Source organism: Lonchura striata, chromosome 17 (assembly GCF_050655825.1).
Source record: "Lonchura striata isolate lonStrDom1 chromosome 17, ASM5065582v1, whole genome shotgun sequence".
Classification (NCBI taxonomy): Eukaryota; Metazoa; Chordata; class Aves; order Passeriformes; family Estrildidae; genus Lonchura; species Lonchura striata.
Window position 1 is genome coordinate 12565397 of NC_140719.1, and position 26605 is coordinate 12592001.

The window sequence follows — 26605 nt, forward strand, 5'->3', positions numbered from 1 at the left end:
TTACAGAAATTATTTCGAGGAGTTTGGGTCTGCTTTGCTTTCCCCTCTTCAGAATTACATGCATTTGAGACCATGACAAACAGTATTTCACTCTTTCAGAAACTCATTAGTAAACAGCATGTTTTTTATTCAGGATGAGAGCAAAAAGCATCTCGTGGTATCAACAAGAATTCACAGGGGTGGCACCTGCAGCAGCAGCAGCGGGAGTTACAGGGTGACTCATCTTCCCCAAGGATTAACCGGGAGCTGTGCAGTTGCTCTGCTTCCCACTCCAAGTGCCTGAGCACAGCAATGCTAATTATTCCAGTTTTGTAACTGTTCCTCCCGCTCCCAGCCAGAAGTTAAGCTCAGTTTACATCAGTTGCCACCTTGACAAACACAGAGTATATTGCTTTGGTGATGCAGAGGAAAACCTGCCCAGCAGACAGGCAGAAAAACAACAGCACTTGGGCATCTCCTGCCAGTGACAAAGGCACAGCGTGTCGAGGCACAGGTACCCAGGCCTAAAACACCTGTAAATACAGAGCTGATTGGAGCAGAAAGGGCATAAGAAACTACTTATGGACTTATGCTGGCCAGTGGGAGAAGGGCACTTACATCAGTGTTCTTGGCATTTCAGTTCCATTGCCTCGTCCCAGACTTTAAAGATGTCAGACTCAGTGCTGGTGGCAGCCTGACGAGTCTTTCCTATGCTGAATCCAGTTCTTCTTTTATTAATCCGTTCTACAGGGGTACAAAACAGGAAGTTTAACAGCTTGGCTTATGTGAGCTGAGGCCCAGCTGCTTTGAGGATGAAATGTAAGCCCTTATTGACACAACAACCACTCCAGGTCTGCACAGAGCAGCACCAACAGGTAAAGCACCAGTGCAGCACCTTCTGTTGAACACCACTCCTCCCTGCTAGTTACAGACATGTCATTTCCTAGAGAAATTCCTAGACAAAATGCAGCACTTTGGTTTTTTAAAAATATTTTTAGGAGAAACAGATGCAGAGCCTTTTCAGTGCTTTAAAGCAGTGTAACTCTATGCAGACACAGCCTCATAACAACAGCAGCCCATCAGTGACCACAAGCACATTGTATCCATACCTCAGCATGTTTGTGCCATTCCTGGGTGGCAGAAAGACAGAAAATTCCACTAACAACTGTTTTTCATCAATGGGGACTGGTTTAGAGAGCATTAACTTGATTCTCAGAAGCCCCCAGGATACTATTCCACTTCCCTTGCAGGGCTACAGACCCATTTTGTAGAAGGAGTAATTCCAAATATTGGATCATGTCTACCACAACTGTTTTTTTATTCTATTTGAAAAGGAAGTTTTGGATTAGAGGTGTAGAATATGGATAAAGCTTATTTAAGATCACAACCTGCTTGTACTCCTTCTGAGAGGCTTTCAACTTCAAATATTGCGATTGTCCACATTCACAAACATTACATACAAGTTCTATAACACACTCAGTAAAACAAAAGGGTTCCTCAGCAAACCCACTTTGCTAACACTGCCACAAGATACCCTAGAGAAGGAGCTCAGTGCTGCAAACGTGGGCTGACCCCCAGCTCGCCCCTCCCAGCCTCCCCTACTCCGTCCCACCTAGGAGGCCCTGCAGGATGTTTATGGGCAGGGGGAAGACGATGGTGGAATTCTTCTCGGCGGCGATGGTGGTCAGGGTCTGCAGGTAGCGGAGCTGCAGGGCGGCGGGAGACTCCGTGATCACTATGGACGCCTCCTTCAGGGCCCTGGACGCGTTCATCTCCCCCTCGGCCGCGATCACCTGGGGACAAAAACGGGTCCAACTGAACTCGCCCTGCACAGCAGGAACGGGGAATGCAGGCTGGTCTCACCCTAGGCAGGTGCCACAGCCACTGCCCAGCACTCTGGTAAGTGACCTGCCCTGGGCACGTGCTTCCACCAGGCACAAGCCGTTCCTGTTTGCTCTCCAGGCCCCAGTGCCTGGTTTCCTCCCATCCAGAATGCAGGATCACAAAAGCTGGCAGCAGGTCTTGAGAATGCAATGCAAGCATTCTGTCTTCAAAAGCTTTTGTGCTTCTTCCAGGACTGCCTCTCAAAACCAGAGGCACTCCCCCCCACAGATAGCTGAAAATACTTCCTCCCTCAAGCTGTACTTTTTTGTATCTACAAGGGTTTGAGAGGGAATGGTGCATTTCTTACTTGGGAAAAACCAAATCCAGCCCCCAGACTGATGTCATTACCTTGGCTCTCGCCTCCCGGGCAGCCTCTGCTTCTGCAGCCATGGCTCTCTGCAGCTGGATAGGTAACTTCACATCCTTGATCTCCACACGTTCCACCTTAATGCCCCAATCGTCTGTTGCCTCATCAAGTGTGGCCTGCAGAAGGCAGGACAGCTAAGTGAAGCCACATACCTCCTCAAACTAATGGCCACATTTGAAGAATGACCAATAAACCAAATTAATTCTCTTCAAATTCTCAGACTTCCCAGGCTTTAGTATTTGTAGTACAATTTGACAGCTATAAGAGCACAACTGTTTTAAAGTAACAAAAGCCCCCAGAGCTTGATTAATGTATTGAAGGAATTCTGTGGCACACTTTCCTTCAGTGAAAGGACTGACAGTGAAGGACTGACACAGGATCCAGGGAAGTCATCCTCTCCTGTATCCCTCATTCCCACATGCCAGCCCCACTGGCCCTTAATGCTTTAGTCCCTCATTTTACAGAGTGTGCTCCCAAGAGATCTTGTCAGGGCTTTGCCTACAGCTCCAAATCACAACTGATCACTTAGAGATAAAATAAATCCCCACCTTTAAGTCCATGGGATTGCCTCTTTACCTGCTGTGTGATTGATTGCTTCAAGATGCCCCTACCTGCATGCTGTGTGCAATTTCCTCACGGTCAGAGAGGATCTCAGCGAGGTTTTTGGTGCCCAGGACATTCCTCAGGGTGGTCTGTGCCAGGAGCCGGGTGGCTGAGTCGGCGTTGGTGATGTTTGCCACGGCCAGGGTGGCGTTCTGCACCCTGTAATAAACCACTCCATCCACGTTAACTGTCACCGAGTCCTTGGTCAGGATCTGAACAGCAGTGGGAAAAGTACAGAATATTCCATAAATACAAGGTTAATTATTAGAACAATCACATATTTGTTTTACTACACCAAGTCCTGGTTTCCCACTGTCTTGAAAACAAAAGTCCTTATACACATATGCTGCATGTGAACGTGCCCCAGTGTTCACAAACCTCCCGGTACAGCTCTGCAAAGCTGAGACTAAATATGGGATTAGAAACTTCTCAGTGAAAAGCACATTCCATTCACTTTGCCCTAATGTTATTTTTAACCCACTTCCTCGAAATCACAGAGGGATCTGCAAGTCATACCAGTGACAGGAAAAAGAGAAAAGGCAGAAATGATTTACTCTGAAATTCATTTTCACATGAGGAGGTTTAACCAATGATTCTGGCAAGGAATCATACCCAGGCAGGTCCCCTTTCTGCTGCCTTTCAGCGAGGTTTCACCAGGGCTGTGTGAGGCAGCCTGACAGCAGGGCCATGGGGACTGTGCTGCAGGACTGCAGCCTCCTGGGACAGGTGGCACTGCACAGGGGAGCTCAGAGAACCTCATTCCACAGTACACAATTACCTTCAAGATTTACCTGTCCTGTCCCTTCCAAAAAGACCTCTTTTAGCAGGCTTTTCATAACACAAAAGCTAAAGAATGAGTAGCATGCATAGAAATCATGTTGAACAAATAGAAATTGATTTCTGCCTCTATATAAGGAACACAAACAAACCTAAATCCATAAGCGTAATTTAATCAAGTCAAAAGAAAAACTGGATTACTGATGGCCTTACTAATGGTACATCAGCAGCTGCAAGCACATTCTGCCTGTCAGTGATTAGGTTTCTCCCAATTACCCTTTAGAGTGTACCAGGACAGCTGCCATTTGTCTCCATCTACAACTAACCACGAGCAACAAACCCACGAGCAGATCTGACGGGAAACAGATGCACCACACAGGTTGCACTGAGCATCTCTGTGTCACAAAATGCAGCTGATACATGAGCGATACAGTTATAACCATTAGGATACAATTGTTCACTAGCATTTTTAGAGGGAGGGTTGGGTTTTATTCTTTTGTTATCCATCGAGTTGGCAGCACCGAGTTCAGCTGGCTTCATGCTCTGGAGACATTCTGCTACAAAATTAGGATGGCCAAGGAAAATCAGACTAGAAATCAAAGTAAGTTTTTTGTTTGTTAGGAGTGGCAGCACCTTCATCATGCGCAGGGCAGGGCACAGGAGCCACGTGCACACAAACCCAGTGGAGGGAGCTGACCACTCATTCCCCCAGTACCTATAAATAGCATTTGATGTATAACCAATTTCATCCCATTACTTGAGCCAGTTTATACATGTAGATAAATTGGCACAGGACAGATCCCTGCTGTGCCTGGAAATCTTCCAGATTTCACAGAAGCAATTAGGGAATGTTGCATGAAGCCCAGCAGCCTTCACTCCAAACCCCTCCCACTCCAGCTCTCAGGCTGTATTCAATTATCTCATTTGGTCCTCAGAGCATCATCTGTTTTCTTTCAGTGCTCCTCCCTTACTGGATGACATTTCTAGGGGATATATGTATTCTTCACAATACACTGCACCTGCACAAGGAATCTGTATTCAAAGTGCACGTTACCCAGTACTGAGAAAGGAGAAGGAAAAGCAAAGTACACAAAGTTCAAAAATTCTGCAAGGACTTTAGTAGATGCAAAGGCAAATGCAAACTCACCTCCTGAGGAGGGATATCAAAAGAGATGGTTCTCATATCAACTTTGATGAAGCTATCTGTGCAAGGCAGGACGAAAAACAAACCTGTGCCAAAACATCCATTCAAGAAAATGTGAAAATGGGTCATTAGAGCAGACAACACTTGTTACTGCAATAAGCTGAAATCCAACTGTTGTGGCTGTGCAGCTCTTTGTGAGGAGCTCAGCAGCACAACACTTGCTAGTAGCTTCCAAACCAAGGTAAGATTTTCAAAAATGCATGTTGAGAAACTTCAGTTTATCTGAGTATCACTTAGAGATTTTTAACATTTGGATATAAAACAACCCCTGAACTATTAACAAATACTTTAAAAAACGTTCCCCTCGTCGTTACTTGTGGGCCTAATTCTGGCAAGCATCAGTCTCCTGCCTTCTGTTCTGAGATTCTTCAGCTCTACAGCAATGTGGAACATTGCAAAGCTTGGGTGAAAATGAAGGAAGAAGCCATTGCCCCTTTCTGTCACTTTGAGCAGCAGGAGCAACAGCTGAAAAAAACATTCTTCCAGATTTCAGAGTTTCTAATATACAAAGACAACTTGTCAAGATTATCAAATACTCTACTGGCTTCTCTTACTTTTGAAGGCTATCAAGGCTTTCAGACTCATTGGGTTTAACTGATACATCAAACTTCTTTTTTCAAATAACCCATTTGATGCCATTATTCCTCCCTTTACATTTAATGCTGTTGATTCTGCCTGCAGATCATACATTAACAAAGGGTAGAATTAAGTTTGCTGTCTTCTCAATCCAGAGTACAAGTCAGAACTTTATGAGCTGGAAGAGACCCACGAGGCTCATAAATTCCTGTTGTAGCACATCCTCTTACTGGAAGTTACAGAATTCTTGAGAAATCCATTTGCCACTTTACTGCAATGTCTCTACACCATTATTGTTTTGCTGATGACTAACTGGAACAAATTGCTGTCCAGGACATACCTGGTCCCTTTGCTCCCCCTTTTAGGATGCGTCCAAGTCGGAAGATGATGGCTCGCTCGTATTCCTTGACAATCTGGAACAGATTGTTGCATGTCATGCACGGCTTTCCAGAAGTCACATGATGGATTCCAAATTATGCACACACCAGGCTAGGACAGTCTTGAGTCTCAAATTTAATACACATTTCTCTACTGGCTGCTTTTGAGAATTTTAGCTAAAACTTTATTGTCAAATGCAAAAGGAAAAACACCAGGACAATAGTCCACAAGAAATACTCCTCAGACTCTCAACAGGATGGCACCTGGGCAGGTCCAGGCACCAGCAGCAGCCATCAGGAATATCCTGGCAACAACACAACAGAGTGCAGCATTTGTGACCCAGCAGGGATTTCTCCAGCTCCAATTCTAATGCCACATCAGCCAAGCCAGGAGGAAATAACTCCTCCTGTCTGGAAACTGCAAACATCAACCTCAGAGTGATCACAGACAACACTGTGTCTTCAAATGTGTCACATGCAGCCACATCTATGTACATAATTACAGATTCCTATTTACATAATTCATATTTAGATGTGTAATATACAGGGAGAGATCTTTAAAAAATATCAGCTCTCTAAGAGTACTTATGGGCTCTTGCAATTATTCTGATGCTTCAAATGAGCTTATTTACTAATAACAACTGGGCAGATGAAGTGAAAACATCAAGTGTAGGAATTATTTTGACCAAATATTGTAGTACCACTTTTATTTTTGGTTTGAAGATGAATGCACTGCAGTGCTGGGGTCCACTATAGCTCGAGAAAGAACAGAGCTAGATTAATTTGTGTTTAGAACATGTAAATCCAATTGAGAATGGTAACAGCCACTCTGCATTGCTGAAAGTTTTACTTCAAATTAGCAGTGAACAATTTTACCTTTATGCACATCCATACTGATATAGGAAATGTAAGAACAGTGAAAATAAGCGAGGTGATCACCAGGATCCATCCACAAATACCGAGGCCAGAATAGGAATCATCTACAAAAGAGCAGAAATTGTCACTTTTTTAAACCAAGAGTGCCTATTAAAGTGCCTAAATTGGATATTTATACTGAATGTTCCTTGAAATAAATCACTGTTAGCACTACTTCTCTGGCCAAATGCATTAGGTTTTGATCAGAAATCTAATTAAAAGCCAAATTATGCTTTGATTTTCATTAGTCTCTAAGTTGTGCAAGACAGCTGAGGGCAGAGTGCTGTCCAAGGAGCATTTATACAGAAGTGGACCAATACTGAAGTTTCAATTCCCAAGTGCTTTTCTCTCCCCCAAGCAGAGTGACTCACAGGCAGCAGTGGCAATCATGTTCCTCTGTTTTCAGACAAGCCAGAGGAACTTCATGTGAGCAGTGAAACACTAATACCCCACACACTAATACCCTGCTAGCTCTGGGGCAGCATCGCTGGAACTCGAGTTCTGTTCCAGCTGTAACAGGTGCACATCTAAGGAAACCACAATTCTCAGACCCGTTGGATGTGGGAAATTGGATGAGGTACAAAATTAGCTGGACATGAAATAAAACCTCCATAAAGAATTTCATGGCCAGAAACTCCTCATGCATTATTTCTCTGTCAATGGAAGACACCAGCTGAAGGTAACTCTGGGATCAAGTGACGAGCTGGTGGTTTCAAAAGCTACCCAGCTAAAGCCATGACAAAATGTGGCCTGGGAAGCATTCACAGAGCTACAGGAAGTTCCTTATCCTGCCAGCTAAGACTCCTAACAGGCTGCCAGGAGCGTGCTGCCAAGCAGGGATGTCCCAGGGTGACATCCAGCACTCACAAACATCACCTTCCTACTCTGGAGAGTCAGAATTTCCTGTAAAAGTCACACCTCAAATGATGTCAAATTTCAAGATTGAGCAAAGAGGATGCTTTATTTAGCACCCATGTGTTGTTTATTCACAATACAAGAAGGGAGAGAGATGCTGTCTTGTGGAAGACTCTATGAGATACAAGAAACATGTCTGGCATTTGTGGGATGAGCTGGTTCTGCAGCTCCTGGAGGTGATCCCCATCCCTGCCCACCCCAAAGGCTGAAAACAAAGGCTTGACCCCACACTAAGTGCTGGCTGACAGCATCCCTAAACCTGCTACAGGAATCTTCTCCTCAGCTGAAAGACAGGCAAGCCCCCACCTTGGATTTATAGCCTGCCGTGGTGGGCAAGTCTAAGCAACCTCTTGAAGAAATAAACAACTATAAAGGAATAAGACTATTAACAATATAAAAAAACTTAATTGAATCAGTCTTCAATGCCTTTAAGGCTGACTGGAACGGTTACCATTACTTTAGCAAGAAATTATCACTTGGACCATCAAACTGTATTAAGAATTTATAATACACACTTAGTGCTGGAGGCTAAGATGGAAGGGGAAAGTTCTTGTTACAGCTTGAGGTGGGGCACATGGTTCATTTGTGATTTATTTCCTTCTGCAAAGTCTCCACAATCCAAACAAGTGCACCACTGTCAAACAGCAAAAATGTGCCTTGACTGAAAACAAAACGCCAATTTCAAAGTGAGCTACGTGTCTTCACAGAAGCATCACAGAGCATTTCACATGGGAAAACCCCAAAATTACAACACCCAATAACCAAAACTACGTCTAATGCCACTTGCTCCATATTTTATGGTGATCACATGAGAGCTGCAGGAGAAACCACGTCAGCAGCATGTTCAGGAAAGGCTCACAGAGACAAGATTGGCACTGACGTGACCGTAGTGAGGTATCAATAACTAACATAGTTACACATAAAGTGCAGATCCTCTCCAAAGATACCAGAGCCAGGATGTGCCATTGGGCATCAGGCCCAAAGAGATCCACAGTTATTTATACAACAACTCAAATTACCCAGCCAAAGGCTTCATATGCAAAGTAATCTTATAAATACATTTCCTTCTCTGGTTGCAAACAGAAAAACATAAAATAAATCAGGACTTTTCCGCTGCCTGTTTCTGAACAATGGAAGTAACAGGAAAACATTCCAGCTTCCAGTGAGGGAACCTGTCAGTTGTGCTATCTCAGTGCATCATCTCCAAAATGTCCTGACCCAGCCACACACCAACACCTCCTAACTGGAAGGCCAAAACCCACATCAACAATATCAAGAAGTAAAACTTCAGTACAACTCATTGCCCACCTGAGGACTTCTACCACTTCCACTCACACCTAGATAGGATGTGGCTGTGGTGAAAAGTCACAGTAGTGTCAAAAATCAATCCCTAAGTTCTCCTTGTTCTCGTTTACTGGTGCAGCGTCCCAGAGATTACTTCTGTTGACTCTGCTTGTCATCATTTCCATAGCTCTGCCCTTAGTGATCCGAGTTACTGCACAGGAAGGGAAACCACAGAAACCCACCCAAGTTACACCACCCGCCTGGTGGCAGCTCGTGGTGATGCTCCGACACGTCCCGAGGGCGGTGTGGGGACCTGCCGGGAGTCACCACCTGCGGCCACGTTATCTGAAGGGGCAGGGGGTCAGCCCCCTGTTATCCGGGGCTGGGGGCTCAGCATCCCCGTTATCCGGGGCTGGGGGCTCAGCATCCCCCGTTAACCGGGGCTGGGGGCTCAGCATCCCCCGTTATCCGGGGCTGGGGGCTCAGCATCCCCGTTAACCGGGGCTGGGGGCTCAGCATCCCCGTTATCCGGGGCTGGGGGCTCAGCGTGCCCCGTTAACCGGGGCTGGGGGCTCAGCATCCCCGTTAGCCGGGGCTGGGGGCTCAGCATCCCCCATTAACCGGGGCTGGGGGCTCAGCATCCCCCGTTATCCGGGGCTGGGGGCTCAGCATCCCCGTTAGCCGGGGCTGGGGGCTCAGCATCCCCCGTTAACCGGGGCTGGGGGCTCAGCATCCCCGTTATCCGGGGCTGGGGGCTCAGCGTGCCCCGTTAACCGGGGCTGGGGGCTCAGCATCCCCCGTTATCCGGGGCTGGGGGCTCAGCATCCCCGTTATCCGGGGCTGGGGGCTCAGCATCCCCCGTTATCCGGGGCTGGGAGCTCAGCATCCCCCGTTATCCAGGGCTGGGGGCTCAGCATCCCCGTTATCCGGGGCTGGGGGCTCAGCGTGCCCCGTTATCCGGGGCTGGGGGCTCAGCGTGCCCCGTTAACCGGGGCTGGGGGCTCAGCATCCCCGTTATCCGGGGCTGGGGGCTCAGCATCCCCCGTTATCCGGGGCTGGGGGCTCAGCATCCCCGTTATCCGGGGCTGGGGGCTCAGCATCCCCGTTAACCGGGGCTGGGGGCTCAGCATCCCCCGTTATCCGGGGCTGGGGGCTCAGCATCCCCCGTTATCCGGGGCTGGGGGTTCAGCATCCCCGTTATCCGGGGCTGGGGGCTCAGCGTGCCCCGTTAACCGGGGCTGGGGGCTCAGCATCCCCCGTTATCCGGGGCTGGGGGCTCAGCATCCCCGTTATCCGGGGCTGGGGGCTCAGCATCCCCGTTATCCGGGGCTGGGGGCTCAGCATCCCCGTTATCCGGGGCTGGGGGCTCAGCGTGCCCCGTTAACCGGGGCTGGGGGCTCAGCATCCCCGTTAGCCGGGGCTGGGGGCTCAGCATCCCCCGTTAACCGGGGCTGGGGGCTCAGCATCCCCGTTATCCGGGGCTGGGGGCTCAGCGTGCCCCGTTAACCGGGGCTGGGGGCTCAGCGTCCCCCGTTATCCGGGGCTGGGGGCTCAGCATCCCCGTTATCCGGGGCTGGGGGCTCAGCGTGCCCCGTTATCCGGGGCTGGGGGCTCAGCATCTCCCGTTATCCGGGGCTGGGAGCTCAGCATCCCCCGTTATCCAGGGCTGGGGGCTCAGCATCCCCCGTTATCCGGGGCTGGGGGCTCAGCGTGCCCCTTTATCCGGGGCTGGGGGCTCAGCGTGCCCCGTTATCCGGGGCTGGGGGCTCAGCGTGCCCCGTTATCCGGGGCTGGGGATTCAGCATCCCCGTTATCCGGGGCTGGGGGCTCAGCATCCCCCGTTATCCGGGGCTGGGGGCTCAGCATCCCCGTTATCCGGGGCTGGGGGCTCAGCATCCCCCGTTATCCGGGGCTGGGGGCTCAGCGTGCCCCGTTATCCGGGGCTGGGGGCTCAGCATCCCCGTTATCCGGGGCTGGGGGCTCAGCATCCCCCGTTATCCGGGTCAGCGGATTCAGTCGCCCCGGGGCCGCCGCTGACCCCTCGGCAGCCGGGACTCAGGGAAGCGGAGGCTCCCCGGGAACCGAAGACAAACCGCTCCTCGCTCCTCCCGCGGGCTTAACTTTGGCGAAGCATCCTTCAAACTTAGCTCGCGACTCAATGAAGGAACGATTAAAAGCGAAACAAGGCGGAGAAAGAGCCCAAGTCGCCCCGCGAGGAGCGGCCGCTGCGGGGCCGTTTGGGGACAGCCCCTGCCCGCTCCCCCTGCGGCCGTTACCTTGAGGCCGCCGGGACTTGGGCGGGCACCCCGCTTCTTGGTCTGCCATGGCCGCCGAGTCCCCTCCGAGCCGCCTCGGCGCTGTCCCACCGCCAGCAGCACCACGAGCAGCGGCAGCAGAGGCAGCAGCGGCAGCAGCGGCAGCAGAGGCAGCGCCGCCGTCCCGGCCGCCCCTCAGCGCTCCCTCAGCGCTCCCTCAGCGCCGCCCCAACGCCGCCGCGCGCGCCCGCCCCGCCCCGCCCGCGCGCGCCCGGCCCCGCCGCCAGGGGGCGCCACGGCCGCTGAGGGCGTGAGGGAGCGGCCATGGAGCGGCCACGGAGCGACCCGGAGCGACCCGGAGCGACCCGGAGAGACCCGGAGAGACCCGGAGAGACCCGGAGAGACCCCCGAGAGACCCGGAGAGACCCCGAGAGACCCGGAGCGACCCGGAGCGACCCGGAGAGACCCGGAGAGACCCCCGAGAGACCCCCGAGAGACCCCCGAGAGACCCCCGGAGCGAGCTCGGGGCAGCGCAGGGAGGGCGGCCCAGGCTGCAGGCAGGGCGGGGAAGGCAGGGAGGACGCGAGAGGAAGGCCCGCAGTGAGCGACCGGCCCGGCAGCGTCGCCTGAGGTGAGCGAGCCCCTCGTGAGGGGAGCAGCGAGGGGAGTCCCCGCTGCCCCGGCCTCGTGTGTCCTTTAATGTTCGGTGAGGTTTTATTGCTTTTCTTCCCCACGCGCTGTTACTCTCACGGGAAGAGTTGGGGTCTTTCATCCCTTTTGGGGATTTCTGCTGCTTTCCTACGAGGCCCATCCACAGAGATAAAGTCTGTCCAAAAGTACGTCATACACATACGGGCATTGCATACCAGACTGTAAAGCAGATTGTTAAATTTGACAAGAGTTCCAATTGAATTTTATATTAGTGTGAGTTATGAAGTCCATAAATAATTCCTGGCTGTTCTTTAACCTTTATTTCTCTATGGGATATTGGTAATTAGTGGGCACGTGCAAACGTGCATCTATCACGTTACACTGCATACTGAGAGAATGCAATTGCTTCTTCTTCATAAAACACATTGCAGCCTATGAGCAAAAATGGTATTACACTACTAAAATATATTTATTTTCAGTGTTGATGTAATTTTGTGTCAAACTCTTCCTTGGAAGAGCCTAAATGGACAGCCATTGTGGTGTCCATTATATGTTGTCCATTACGTACCAGAGGAGCAAAGATTTTGGTTTGGTAGCACAATAGGCTGAGGCAGAGGTAGGAGTGGAACTGAATAGTAAATGTAGTTGTGGTTCTTGATGTCTCCACGTTCTCCAAGAACAGCAGTGGAGGACGACCAGCACTTTCTCCAGTGAGTGTAAGACCCCTCTTGAACACGCTGCCTATTGCTGCTGTGAACTCCTCCTGCCACACTTGTGCCAGTTGATTTCAGACTCATCCAGATGAGCAGTACGTGAAACTAAAGCCTAAATCTGGCTCGAGGTCCCCAAGTGACCTTTTTGAAAGTCCTTCTGTCCATTATCTTTACTTATGTGTTTGCTATTAATACATTTACATGTGCTGACACCTGCTGTTCTCTTATTAGCAATTCCTCAACCTTTTTGTCCTGTTGTCTACAACTTTGTGAGTTTACCTATGCTCTGTATGTAACACATGGGGCTAATTTTGCACATAGGCGAAAGGAAGGGAGAACCTGTGAACTGTCTAAATGAGAGCTGATAAATAATCATTCTGTGCTGAAGTTGTCACCTGCAGGCAGCTCGCAAATGCCACGAGGAAACGTACAGTGCAATGTGATATTTGACCGTGGGTTGTTAATACCACGCTGCTGTAATTGAATGAGAATCTGTGAGATTCCATGGGCTGGTTGACCTTAGGATCTTCTGGCAAATAGGCTGGTTTAGAGTGCATCAGCATCCATAAGGAAGGATGTGCTGGAAACGGGAGGGACAGGCTCTGTGGAAAGAGCAGATAAGCTGTGAGGAACCCCTGGCCTCCACAGCAAATTTGCCATTAGAAAAATCTGAGCTGGTGCCAATAATAAGGTAATGGTTCTATGATTCTATATGTGCTTTGAAAATTGATACAAATTGCTCATTAAGAGATGTACAGCATGGGTTTACCTTGTTTCACCAAGGAAGAAGAAGCACCTATTCATTTCCTCTCTCTAAAGTAAAAAATAAGTAATTAAGACCTTTCTCCTCCCAAAGCTGGGAGCCCTGGTTCAGCAATAGCTCAGCAGCACGCAGTGAAGCAATGTACAAATTTATGTTGGCTTTTTACTTAAAGTAGAGAAAACTTCTCTCTAACTGTAGATGGGCCTGCATTCAATTAGTTTTATTCTGTGGCTGTTTGCCAAGAAAGTTGGACAAGCCCCTGGTGGGGTGGGCAAGGACGCTGTCCTGTGAGGCATTGCTGCCATCTGATGCCACCAGGTGCCCTTCCACAGGGCATTTCTAGGGCATGGACCAGAGGCAGAGCTTCCCTTCCCCTTCTGCTTCCCTTCCCCTTTCCCTGTCCTCTCCTTTGCTAAATAATAATGGGAATATCTTCTGTCCTAGTTTTTGGTTCAATAACTAAAGGAAATTAAGAACTTGATTTCTGCCTGCCTAGAGGAAAACGGTGGACTTGCAAATTGATTTATTAATCTCAAGGTCTTATTTATGAAGAGGAACATTTCATTGGATTTTGACTTCATTATTTCCATAAGTCAGTGTCATTTCAAAGATGGGAGCTCTGGCAGGAGGAACTCCTTGGTACTGCTCTGTAGTGAAGCCTGGTTTATTTAACCTTTCCTTGAATTCCAGTGTGTCTGGTGAGGAGTCAGTCAGAGTCCTCACCACCAACACCAATCAGGTGTGTTGAGGTGCATCAGCAGATACTGAAGGCAACACTCCACACTCGGGGTGTTTATTCCCCAGGTGTGCTCTATCAGGGGGATTTTTCTGTCGTGCACCGAGCTGCCGTTAGATGTCAGCAGGGCATCGAGCACAGCCTCTGCTCGCAGCCGTGTTGGAAGCTTGTACTGAATGCATGGATTTTTGTCACCTCAGTGGTTTTTTTAAACACAGTGAATTGTAGTCCCCAAGGATTATGGAATAACAGCAAAGGCTATTCCTGAAACTGTAGCTGATTCTTACCTTAAAAAGTAGCTGGATGCAAAATATTTGGTTTCATTATTATGTTTGCAGCTAGCATATTACACTAAATTTTAATGTGAAACTTCAGTTTTACTCACGCTCTTCTAAACACATGAAGTGCTGTGAGCTTCCATGGGGATTATCCATGGCAGTGAGGTGTGATTGTGTGCCTTATTTTAGTGTGCTTTTCCCAGTTTACAATGCATTTTAAGCAACTCCTACAATCGTTTTCCTTCGCTGTTTGCCATTGACTTTTGAAGGGTGCATTTAAGTATGTCAGGACGTCTACTGGGTTCCTACATATGTATTTATATATTTTGTTAAATTTTTAGTTCTCTGGAGAGCTTTTTCACTTCCCTTACACATTTGCAGTAGGTCTGCTCCATGTATTTTGGCTTTAATCTTAAAAGCGCTGCTTTGAATAATTTTCCCCTAAAACATCTAAAAGTAATCAAACCCAGAATGCATGTTCCACAAACATTTCCCACGCTATAACAGCCTGCATTTCATTTAGTTGCCTATTTTTATATCATGAGACTATTTGTTTTCACTGGAAATAGAGTACATATATGTTGGATAATAATCCCAAAATAGGAATGGCCGAAAATCAGGTTTCTTTAAACAGAGTAATTTCTCCCACATTAAAAGATTCATAGTTTAAAATAGCTTTGAGTCTGGGAGGTTCATTATTTTTATGTTGTTTACACTTAGAGAATGCATATGAAAGATCATTCAGAGAAAAGCTCCTCCTGAGGGAATCCTGAGTTTTGGGGCTGCTGTACATGGATTTAACAGGAGAAAGCAGCGGTCACAGCAATCTGCCTCCCCTGTGGGGTGCTACTGCTGCTGGGGGCATTTGAGCTTTGAAACAAATCATTATGCAAAATCTGCATTTTTTTTTTCCTGATTTAGGATACTTTCATTATTACAAGTATCAAGAAAATCTGGTGAAATTTTCAGTAAATAGTTTTACTGCTAAACTATCTATGAGTATTACAAGTATTTTAGAAATCTAGGAAATTCTACACAACTAACTCCTTTGAATTCTCCTGTACATCTGTTAAGGGATATTCAGGTCCACAGATACACATCAAGGTCAAATTAAACTGTCCTTGCTGATGGTATTTGCTGACAGAGAATATTTTGGAGATAATTTTTATTTTCTGAAGCGTTTCTTACACTTCAGTGAGGCAGAGGACTGAGTTTTCAAGACTTGGAGCAGTCTAAGAGCTCCTCCAGCCCCGGGGTCAGTCTGAGGGAGGGGAAGAGAAGAGAAGGGGATGCAGCAGCTGTAAAATTCCAACTTTCCCAGAGCTCTCCAGTCAGTTTCTCCAAAGAGAAATCTTCCTCCTATTTCCTATGCTGGTTGTGTGCACAGAGCCTTTATTTGTCATTTCTGGGCTTACCCAGGATCCATCTGGGCAGCCAGAGCTCTTTTTGATTTTTCAATATAATGATTTTTTTTACTTCTGTAGGTTTGGCAAAAGAGAAAATTTATGTGTGACAAAACAGAGAAAGCCTGAGGTAACGCACACAAACCAAGCAAATGTGCTAGAACAAGTCAAAGTCATCAAGGTGCCTCAAAGCAGCAGTGGAATGTCACTTTGCTATTCCAGAAACCCAGGCTCAGAAGGAATCCTCCTGCATATGTCACTGAAATTACAAGTTTGTCTCACACTTAGGTAGCCTGGGGGGTTAGCACTTGTAACTGCTCCATCCCTGGAATTAAGGAGCAGAGCTGCATTCCAGAACACTGGCATGCTTGAAAGATTTAGTTGCAGAAGCAGAGATTATGTTACTGCAAAAACAAGATACTGAAGGGCTGTACACTTTACTCTGTGTATTTAATAGTTCTGCATTTTAAACCAGAATAACTGTGTGAGACACTAAAAGCAGTTCTGGACAAACAATACAGCTTAAATCTGATGATAAAAGTAACAAAGCTCTGGGGACTTTGTTATAAAAATGGATTTTATTGCAAATACACTTCTGGCAGCAGTGATTAAACTGTACTGGATGCAGAAAAAGAACTAAAGGAAATGTTAAGAAAATGAAGAAAAACATTTGTATTCACTTTTATTGACAACAAAATCAGCTCTGAGCTGGGGGTCAGTGGCAGTAGACTGGTGAGTCATATATTTGTGTCAGAATATTCCTGAAATTACCCAGTGCTGTGTTCATCATTTGCATGACATTATTTTTTCCATAGTCAGGGCTCCTATGGGGCTCAGATTTCTGTAACAATCTTTGACAGGAAATTTTAAGTGCAAATGGGAGTTGACTGACACTCAGAGATTTTACAGGATGACCAAACCCCACAATTTTCCCTGTTGTTCCCCTGTCCATGGTAGCAGTTTTTCTTCCTTTGTCTTTTTAGAGAATCATAGAATCATTTAGGTTGGAAAAGGCCTCCAAGATCCTCAAGTCCAACTGTTACATGAAATGCAAGAGCTAATTGGCGTTTTTGAAAATCTAGCATTAAGTAAAGCTGAAAGTTTAAAAACAGGTTTGATAGAGAAACAGAGAGCCCCATGATGTGTTTCTATGGAAACTCCAGTTTAAGGTTTTATCTGATGGATTCTAAAAAGGGTACAATTTGCCTCTTTTTTGTGATTGGGTAGACAGAGGAGAAGTACAGCAGAATCAGTGTTGCAAAGTGATCTTTGGAAAGATAGTTAATGAAGTGCTTCAGGATGAAAACTGCTGTATAAATGAAAGGTGACATTTCTGTCTTAATCACTGCCTTTAATGATGAGATTTTTAGGACAGATTGCTGGAGAGAAGCTGCAGCTCTGCAGTCGAAGAACTGCTGTAAGTTTCTATTCAGCTGCTGTTGCTGAAATGTTTGATTGTTTTTACTGAGTATCTGAGCATTCACTTCTTGCTTAGAGTTGGTCATAGGATGTGGGCATTTCCTGTGCACATCTCTGGGCATCTCCAGTCCTGACTCATCACATTTCTGACTTCCTCATTCTCTGGTAAATGTCCACCCTGCCCTGCTGAGCCACATCCCTCCAGTCCCAGAGTCCCCACAGCTCTGCCAGTGGCCTCTTGGTTTCTCTGATTATTGTGGAATTCCAGAATGGTTTGGGTTGGAAGGGAACTTAAAGTCTGTCAATGGACTGTGCCAGGTGCCTCCGAGCCCCACCCAGCCTGGCCTTGGACACTTCCAGGGATCCAAGGGCATCCTGGGCCAGGGCCTCCCCACCCTCACAGGGAAGAATTCCTTCCCAGTATCCCATCCAGCCCTGCCCTCTGTCCATGGGACTCCGTTGCCCTTGTCCTGTCCCTCGTGGTGCTGCAGCAGCCTTTGCACAAGCCCTGTGCCACGGGCTGGGCTCATGAGGCCGAGACTCTGCAATTCATTCATGGGGTCAGGAGTGGAACGTGCAGCTCAGAGATGAAACCTGTGATTCACAGAGCCCTTGTGCTGCTCCTGCCCATGCTTTTATTCACTCGATTTCACTTTCTTAATCACCACAGCACAGCCTTAGAATTCATTATGCACCATCCATTCATCCTCACTTTCTACCAGATCTTTTAGTAGCTCACGGCAGAGGCTGATTCTCACTTAATCAAGTTTGAGTTCAGAAGTCAGTGGCACCTTGTGCTGGCTGTGGTTAATTCCCTCACAATTCCATGGCCATACAAATGGCTTCATTAACAACATAGCATATGCTCATGTTTAGAATTGATTGAGGCTGAGACATCTTCATCTTTGTTTTCTAATACTGACTGTTAGAGCAAATGAAATAACTCATGTATTTTTACTCGTTTTTACTCTAATGAATTCAGGAACTTCTTAGACTCTTTTACAACAAGTATAGATTCACTCCTGAATTGATGGTTTAAATGGAAGAGTGGTATGGAAAAGAGCAGAAATTTATTTCTAATTAAAGGAATTTTGTTTCTTCCCACCTCCTCAGAAAACTCAGAGCTACCTGCAGGTTCTTTCCTCTTGATTTGGCTCTTCATCTTTTGTTGAATTATTTCCCGTGTTTGCTGCTACTTTCCTTTGGGGAAATACTGTTGCACAAGTAGAATGTGGAATATAATGTAAAGAGCACTGTTTCCAACAGCAGCTACCAGGCAACCCTAAAGTTCAGGATTTTTCATTCTGACACAGGTGTTTGATACTGGAAATGAAATATTTCTGCTTTGGCTCGTTTGATGTGTTCCTTTAAATAGATCAAGTGGAGTACACCAGGTGTTTGGGGCTCTAGCACAAAATAAAAGGAGAAATTAATAAGGGTTTAAATCATTTTAAAGATAGTGAGAGTGGTTTAATGGGAGAAAAATTTACTGTTTCCATTGTACAAAACCAAACAGAAACAGGCTGTCGCCAGCAGCTGAACAATGTAAAATAATGACTGGCTTTGTCTCTGTGAGGCTGTTCAAACCAAATGACTGAAATTATCCCAATGACGTGTTCCCAGTTCAAGAGATAAAAATGAATTCATGACTATCATGCATTTCTGGCCTTCCTAATTCCACTCTCCTTTCACTTCTGGCTGCATTCTCCCCAGAATTTGGGATAGCAGTGCAGGGTTCTGGAAAGATAAATTGCTGGTAGAGGGTTTGAAAAGGATTAATTATCACCATGCCAAGCTAGAGGAGACTTTTTTCCCTTCCTTGATTTGTAATGTGGTTGCAGAGACCAGCAGTTGCTGCTCTGGGTGAAATCTCCAAGCCCAGAGAGGTCAGCTTCCTTCTGCCCATTCTGCAGGTGGTTGCAGAGGAATTCACATGGATTTCAGACACGTTCTACAGACTGCTGACAAAGCTGTGCTAAACAGAATCACTGATATTAACACCGAGCTTCATTCTGAGCAGCTCAGACTCCCTGTCTTGTGACAAAAGGACTCTTCCTTAGCATCCAAATCTTTTGTGTTTGCTCTGTGTATTTTGGGAATTATGTCCACACTATCAATATGGTTAACTACAAGTCCTGGCTGAGCGGAAGTTGCTACAGTCATTCCAGATCTATCATGTGCAATATTTTGCAGTAGAGCAGGGGAGTTACAACAAACTTTGCCCCCCAGGGCCAGCAGTAACATTATTTGAAAAGAAAACAGAAATGATTAAACCGTTATGGCCTCTGACTGTCTTTCTCACTTGGCTGACAAGATCTGTTTGGTTAGAAGGTTTGATAAATTTGGTGACTATGTTTAAATTACAAGATACGATGATAACGTTTTCAAGAGGATATTGCTATGTTTAGTAAATCTCTCTTATAAAGCACTGCTTGTAGAAGCTTTTACTCAAGCTTTCTTTAGAGCTGTCAAGACACTCCTTAGTGACTTTTATTGCTTGTCTCTATGCAGTGTTTGTTGAGCAGCTGATTATCTGATCATAGAACAGTTTCTGGTGTGCTTTGTGAAAGAATATTTTATTTTTATTTCTACTGCTTCAGCAGGACAATTTCATATTGGATGCATCTGTTCTTATTAGTCATAGCTAAAGTAGCTCTAGGGAGCCCCATAAAGCTATATAGGTTCTTTAAAAACTTCTGTGACAGATATATTGCTTTATGACTCCCCACTGGGCTGATTTTTGCTATTTTCTGAAACTTATTTAGTAGAAAGTCTTTTTTAGGATTATTACTGTTAATTATTTTCCTTAAAGTAATAAGATGCTATTTTTATTTACAGCACGAAAGAAGATTGGTATATACATAAAACATCATAATCTAACTTCAGCGCTATTTTGGTTGAACTAGATTAATTAGAAGCAATTATTTTGTGTATATATGCAGTGTGGATATTCCTGAAAAGTGTGTGTTTTTTAATATAAAGTCTCTTTCCTTGCTTTGAACCCAAATCAGTTTCCAAACATTGGACAGTGCCTGATTTTAGGAAGAAATGTCTAAGGAACACCCCAAACCAAGAGGGAATTGTGCTGTAATTTCAATAACTGTTAGAATTTACTGGCACTCAATATAGAGGTACAGTTAAAACATTCCAAATGTAGCATAAAACAATCCCTGAAATCCTCTGCTTCATAAGATCCTGTGCCATCTCTTTCCTTTGCCTTGCCTGGGTTCTGCCCATGAAGTTTCCCTGGGCCCAGTGAGTTACCCTGCTGTGTGTCAGGTGTGCCCACGGTGCTGCTGAGAGAGGCTCAGAGCCTGAGGTGATGTGAGATCAGGAAACGGATGCTCACCTGTGCCTCACATCGCTGGGATGGGAGCTTTCACTCCCAGGATGGTTCCTCTGGCTGAGCAGCTGCTGCAGTGTGCCCCAGCGGTCAGTGGAGCTGTTCCAGCGTGGCTCACAGAGTGCATTCAATCTGCAAAGTGCTGCTGAATTCTCGGGCTGACACTGCTATTACAGCACGCTGCATTTTTACTCTAATGTGCTTCTGCCTCCAGGAATGTGCTGTAATTAACAGTATGCTGGATGTGGTGTATGACCCTCTCAGTGCTCCGTGCTCCCAGCACAAGTCCATCAATTTGCTGCCTCTTTGGTCCTCACGGATTCTCCACCTGTTCCTGTTGTGTTTCGCTGCTCTCTCCAGGGAGTGGGCAGTGGTGTCAATGTCTCTCCTCACACAGCAGCTGAAGATGCATTTGTTTCAAAGCCTGCAATCGATTTCCTGAGTTACTATTTTTGCTCAATTTGTGATAGACTTGAGGTCTCGTTCCTTATTAAGTTGTTGTAGAGCTCTCTGTGACTCTGGTTAGACTGGAATCAACACGGACAATGGGGAAATCCCACTGCTTGCCTCTCCTTTCATCCACAGCACTGTGTCTTAATGGCTTGCAAACTTTCTCAGCTGAAGTCATCTCGCCTTTGGAAAGGATTTATGTTTCTATTTCTTGCTGTATGGATTTGTCCTTTGACTTTTTCATGTAGGTTTAAAATACAATGGAAGTGCCTGAACAGTCTGTCCACAGAGATGCCAGTTACACTGAAGTAATTAAAGTCGTGCCAGTGTTTCCACTATAAAATGCATTTCTCCGAGTTTTATTACTCGGCTTCAATAGTTTGTTCTTGTAAACAAGATGTACACTCAGACAAATTGTTTTGAAATGTGTTTTAAATGTTCCTTTGCAAATTTCTTGAGCCGTAACACAACTGGGGAGAGACCTGAGCACTTGGCTGAGTTTTGGCTTTCATAAATCACAGAGAAATATATTATTTTTCCCAGTGAAATGGTGCAACTTGTACCTAATGAGCCTCACTGCTGGTGGGGACATTAGGCTTAGTATTTGCTTCTACTGTGATTTCAGGGAAATATAAAAATGAGAAACTATTACTGTAACTATAACTATTACTGTTATGCACAGATTAAAAATTCTACCTAGGCCTAGGTAGCTATAGGGCATGACTGAATGTTTCATTTTTTTCTCCCTTAATTTACAACAACAAAAAAAAACCTTTACAAGACTTTATGGCACTAGAGGAGGTACAAAGGCTTGAAGGAGAAAAATAATGTCAGTAGGTTAGATGTTAAAGACTATAGTACTAATGATAAATATAGCCCAATTAAACTGAGCCACAAACTTTTCCAGCAGGTTCTATCCTGCTTTAATGGCTGGGATTTACTGCCAGCAAACTCCATCTCCTTGAGACTGATATAAATAGAGACATAAAATGTCAAGCTTGACAAGTAGCATTTCATATCAGGCGCTGTCTTGCTCATTGTGTTCTCCAGTCACAGATTGTCCTTTAATACCAAATTGTAAACCCACCTTTTCAATCAGCTTCAAGCCAAATGTTCTCTATTATAGTGTAACAACCTCTGCAGTAAAAAAGATTTTGGCTCTGCTGAGCAAAGAATTTGCCCTGTGCATAACACTCCCCATCTCTGGATTTCCATGTTGATTTTAAATATAATTTGTCATTATGGAGATTTCTTCCTATTTCTGTTGCTCTTGGGTACAATTATGACTTTTTGGTAATGAGAAATTATATTCTTGCTTGCAATTAAAAATGAATAGAAATAAGATCTATGTCAGTGGATAGGTTAAACCTGTCTTAAAGTTCTAGTGTAATTTAAGTGTGTGCTTACAAGGATTAGAGTTTGAAGAAGAGGGGACATCTGCAGCCTGTGTAAATACCCATAAGTGTTTGGGATTATCAGAACTCTGTAGGGGGAAATCCCCCAGTCTTTACATGATGGAAAACATGGAGAGAAATTTCACTGAAGAAATTTAATTAATTCAAATACTCATATGAAAATCAGTCTTCCAATTATTGTACAAACTAAGAAGAAGCAGTGATCTTCTGTTGGATATTGGAAGTAAAAGGGAGAAAGCCCTAAACAGTAGGACAAATATGCTGTTCCTCTGGGGAGTGAGAAAGTGCATCAGTGAAGGGAACCCAAGGCAGGCATAATACCTGACGTGGCTGAAGGGACAAACAGATGGATTTAGGAGTAGGATGTAGGAATGGAAGTGCAGAATATTTGCACTGGAGCAGGACTGGGTGACTCAGCTGCTGTGGAAGTTTTGTCAGTGGGAATGCAGTGGAACAGAAGGTTAGGGCACAATCCAGAAACTGCAGAGTAGAGCAAGGTGAAGAAGCTGCAAAACCTGGCTCTCCCAGAGGAAACACTCAACATAATTACCATCCCAATTTGTATTACATAACTTCAGAGGATGAGGTCTGCATTTAATTTATGAATGGGATACAATCTGGAAGGATTTGGATGTCTTCTTCCTTCAGTCACTCACGCTGAATATGTAAGTGTGCACTCACAGTGCCCTGTACACTCAGCTGAAATGACTGCTGGTTGTTAAAAATAAATTCAAGGACAAGCAGTTGACTTCAGTTAAAAATACAAGCAGAAAAGGGGTACAGCTGTACCAGGATAGCATTTGGACTGCCATGGCCTTGATACCTGCTTGTTCATGATGTTATAAAGCTTCATTGTAAGAAATTACTCAAATACACCTTTTTTTTTCTTGAGCTTATTCTTATATACAGGTTTTGAATGGGAACATTTCTCGAGTGGTAAATTCTATTCTGCCTTTGTATCTTCTGTCTCTATCTCTGCCATCTTATAAAATGTTCATTATGTTGAGCCCAGAGTGACTGAGCTGAACTTTCATGGGATGATTTGAGCTCCACAGCAAAGCCCAAGATTCAAGCACTTGCCTGAGCTCTTAACTCTCAGCAAAGAATCGTAACCTCTGAGGATCTGTAGTGCTCCTCTGAGTTTGCAAAGTGCTTTGAGACTTGTGGATGTAAAACATTGTGTAGATGTATTGTTTATCTGGTTTGTAAATATTGATGCCCAAAACTACTTTGGTATTTTTAGAATTAGGCTGTAGTGAATCAAAATGGTAATTTAGCAGTACCTGGGGCTGCAGTTTGTGCTTCCTTTGGGGTACAAACAGAAGAGGCTCTAAAGATACTTCAACCCCATCCTGTGTATTTGTTTTGTTTCATCCTTAGCCTCTCTTCCTCTTGGAATTTGGGACAGTGAAGTACATTTCCATGTTTCCTGAAGTGATTTGCCTAAAATCTCCTACACATGATGTCAACTATGTTTGGAACTAATGAAACAGAGTAGTAGGAAGTTCCTAATGTACTTCCCTGCTTATTTTTCTCGCCTTCTGTTCAGACAGGGTCAGCTCTGAGGTCAAATCAGGTTGCTCAAAACTCTGTCTTGTCTGGTATTGAGATCAACCCATTTCGGAATGGTCAGAGGACAGAGTATGAGGAAATGAAGATTTAAATGCGATTCATTTCTCGCTGTGTTGTTCCTGTTCCAGAAGGGATCCTCCCGAATCCCCCACAAGAGGGAGTTTCAGACTTTGCTATGGGGGAACAAAGGTGGCACCAAAATGCACAAAGAGCACCGGTGCCCAAACTGTTTTCTTCAGATAATCCCACTTAAAAGGGTTTAATGCACACACATCCATTGCCCCAAATCCCAGGCTGGGCCGGCAGAGCTGTTCCCAACATTGCTCCACTTCAGCTGTGGGGTCTTGTAGGAAGAGCTGTTTCCTTGTGTCTCCAGGGCCGGTATTCAGGTGGACTATTGTCACTGACTTGTACTTGTTGGTCATCTGTGCAGTGAAGGTGATGGTTCTTCCTGCTGTGCAGCTGAGGAGCCTTTGGGACACGGGTGGGTGCCATTCTCTCATCCCACGCTTGCTCTGTAGCCACTTGTAGGGGGCACAGTGCGAGAGGAAAGGCCTCTTGGTGCAGGGCTGAGGACCCTCACCCAGCATGGGCACTGCTGAACTTTCACCCTGGAGGCAGATGCAGCCCCCAGCTCTTGGTCACGCCTTTTTCCACCCTCTGGCCAGAGGGAATCAGTCCCAAGGCTTAGCACAGTCAGAGGGAGACACAGGGATGAATATCAGATGGGTCTGTGGCCTTGGACTGACAAGCCAAGTAAATGACGCTGATTGATACTGAAAGCCTCAGCTGTGAGGAAGCCAGGAAGGGGTTTTCTCTTCACCCTTTAACTGAAACTGTTCCCCACTTCTGGGTGCTTCCAGCATACTCAGGAACGTCACAAACGTAAGGGCAGACTTTGAAAGTTATTCTGAGCAATTGACTATGAAAACAGGGCTGTTATTTATTCTCCTGCTAAAATTATTTGTGCACAGAGCGAGACAGAGCACAGTTGTATCATGCCAGCCACCTTCACTGGTTCTCAGCTGCAAATTAAAGTTAAAAAATCTAGAGCAACTTTAGTTTAAGTGAATTTGAAAAACCTCTCCTCAGGATGAAAATAAGGAATAAAGGCAGAAGCGCGTCTCTACAGATTGTCTCTCAAGCACCAGACCTGAAAAGGGGCCTGTATTGGTAAAAGCTAACTGCTTTTAATCTATTGTAAGGCTGCACTCTTAGGAAAAACCTTCTGGCTGAATGATACATTCACTTATGTTTAACCAGAAAATCCATTAGAGGCACAGAATAGATCTTCATTTCAGATTGGGTGAAAGGAAACTGAAGCCGAAACACCAAGAATATGTGGCAGTAGTTTAAAAAAGCTAAGTTAAAGGAACCAAATTAAGGAATTCAAAAAAGTATGAAATTATTCAAAGGCTGAAGGAAGGCTGTCATGAAAATGCAATATTTCTGATGACCCATACATTGTTCTGCAGTCCCTGTTCAAATTATCAAAGTTTTGGGAACACCACCCAGTGATTAGCTGGGACCTGTATAAGTTCCCCTGTGTTCTTTTCCAGGGAGAAAATGCTGCCTTCTTGGACACATCAGGGGAACAACTCTTTCTAAGAGCCGTTCTCCAGTTCCTCTCTAGAACTCCTGCATCATGAAGGGGGACTTGTGTCCTTAACACCATGAGTAGGCTGCACAGTTTGCTACAAGGAGTAGCTGTGAGCTCAGGAAGGTCTCTGTAACAAACACTTTTGTCTTCATATGGAGACAAACATAATTTCAGCTTAAGTACCCTTCCTGCTTAAATTACTCACTTCATGTTGATTTAGGAGAATGGGTCTTACATATCAAGTGCAAATGATACTCCTTGAGTGTTATCTCGACCCTTGAGATCAAAATCATATTTCTCTTGGGTGAAAATGAGTGAGATTTATTTCAGGCTAAATCTTACTGTTGCTACTCTTGTTTTAGTATGAAGTTCTGCTCTGTGGGAAGGAATTGGATCCTCCTCTAAATCCATGCTCTGTGTGTTCATGCAGTGGGGTTTGTGGGCATGCTGGAAGGGAATGGCCCACCTGAACCCTTTGCTTCTCTTCTTTGGTTTCATTCAACAGCACAGCATCTTTTACTTTGTCCATCCTCTCTTTTTTATAAAGGCAAATAACTTCCCGTGTTAATTTGTAGTGCATCTATCAACAAACATAAATGATCTAAATGCATTTTATACATTCCCATTTTAAAATATGAAGCATAAGTTCCTGTGAGTTTAGAGAAAAGCCAGCACAGATTTTGTAGTAAATCAGTTTGTAAGATTTGCCTAAAACATTCTGTAACTCTGCAGTCAGTGCAACTCAACATCTTTTCTCTTTGTTAAAGAGAAGGCTCAAATCCATTAGTTAATTCAAGCTGAATAAACTCTGTGGTGTGCCAAATACTATAAAAGGGAATATTGAATTGTTCCTTGGAAAGGCCCCTAGGATCTGTCATGTCCATTCAATTTTTTTTTACTAAGATGCAGATATGCTTCTGTGTCTTTATGAACCATCATAATGTGAGGTCAGTTCTGTATGACCAAGTAAGAATATGAGCCTCAAGCTTGCTCAGCTGACAGCACTTGGTGAATTCAATGATTGTGTTGTGAACTGCAAGGCCCTGAGTTCAGGTTCAGTCTGCTGGTGACACAGTTCTGTGTGTGGATTTGGGTTTGTGACCTGCTGCAGCAGCTCAGAGCAATC

The 26605-nt window shown here is 45.5% G+C and overlaps 1 protein-coding gene across 2 annotated transcripts; it reads right to left on the reverse strand.

The window, feature by feature from the left end:
- Positions 1-103: 103 nt before the first annotated feature.
- On the reverse strand, positions 104-11366 carry STOM (stomatin). 2 transcript variants are annotated; one of them, XM_085556324.1, is made up of 9 exons: positions 11158-11366; positions 6644-6747; positions 5731-5803; positions 4758-4840; positions 2842-3045; positions 2212-2346; positions 1592-1772; positions 598-723; positions 104-512 (listed from the first exon to the last, which is right to left on the reverse strand). In XM_085556324.1, exons 1-8 carry the CDS (start codon positions 11204-11206, stop codon positions 599-601), a joined length of 954 nt encoding a protein of 317 aa, XP_085412450.1. In that variant the 5' UTR covers positions 11207-11366; the 3' UTR covers positions 104-512; position 598. The 2 variants fall into 2 exon arrangements, with proteins under 2 accessions (XP_085412450.1, XP_085412449.1); XM_085556323.1 differs by having other exon boundaries at positions 104-723.
- Between the last annotated feature and the right edge of the window lie 15239 nt (positions 11367-26605).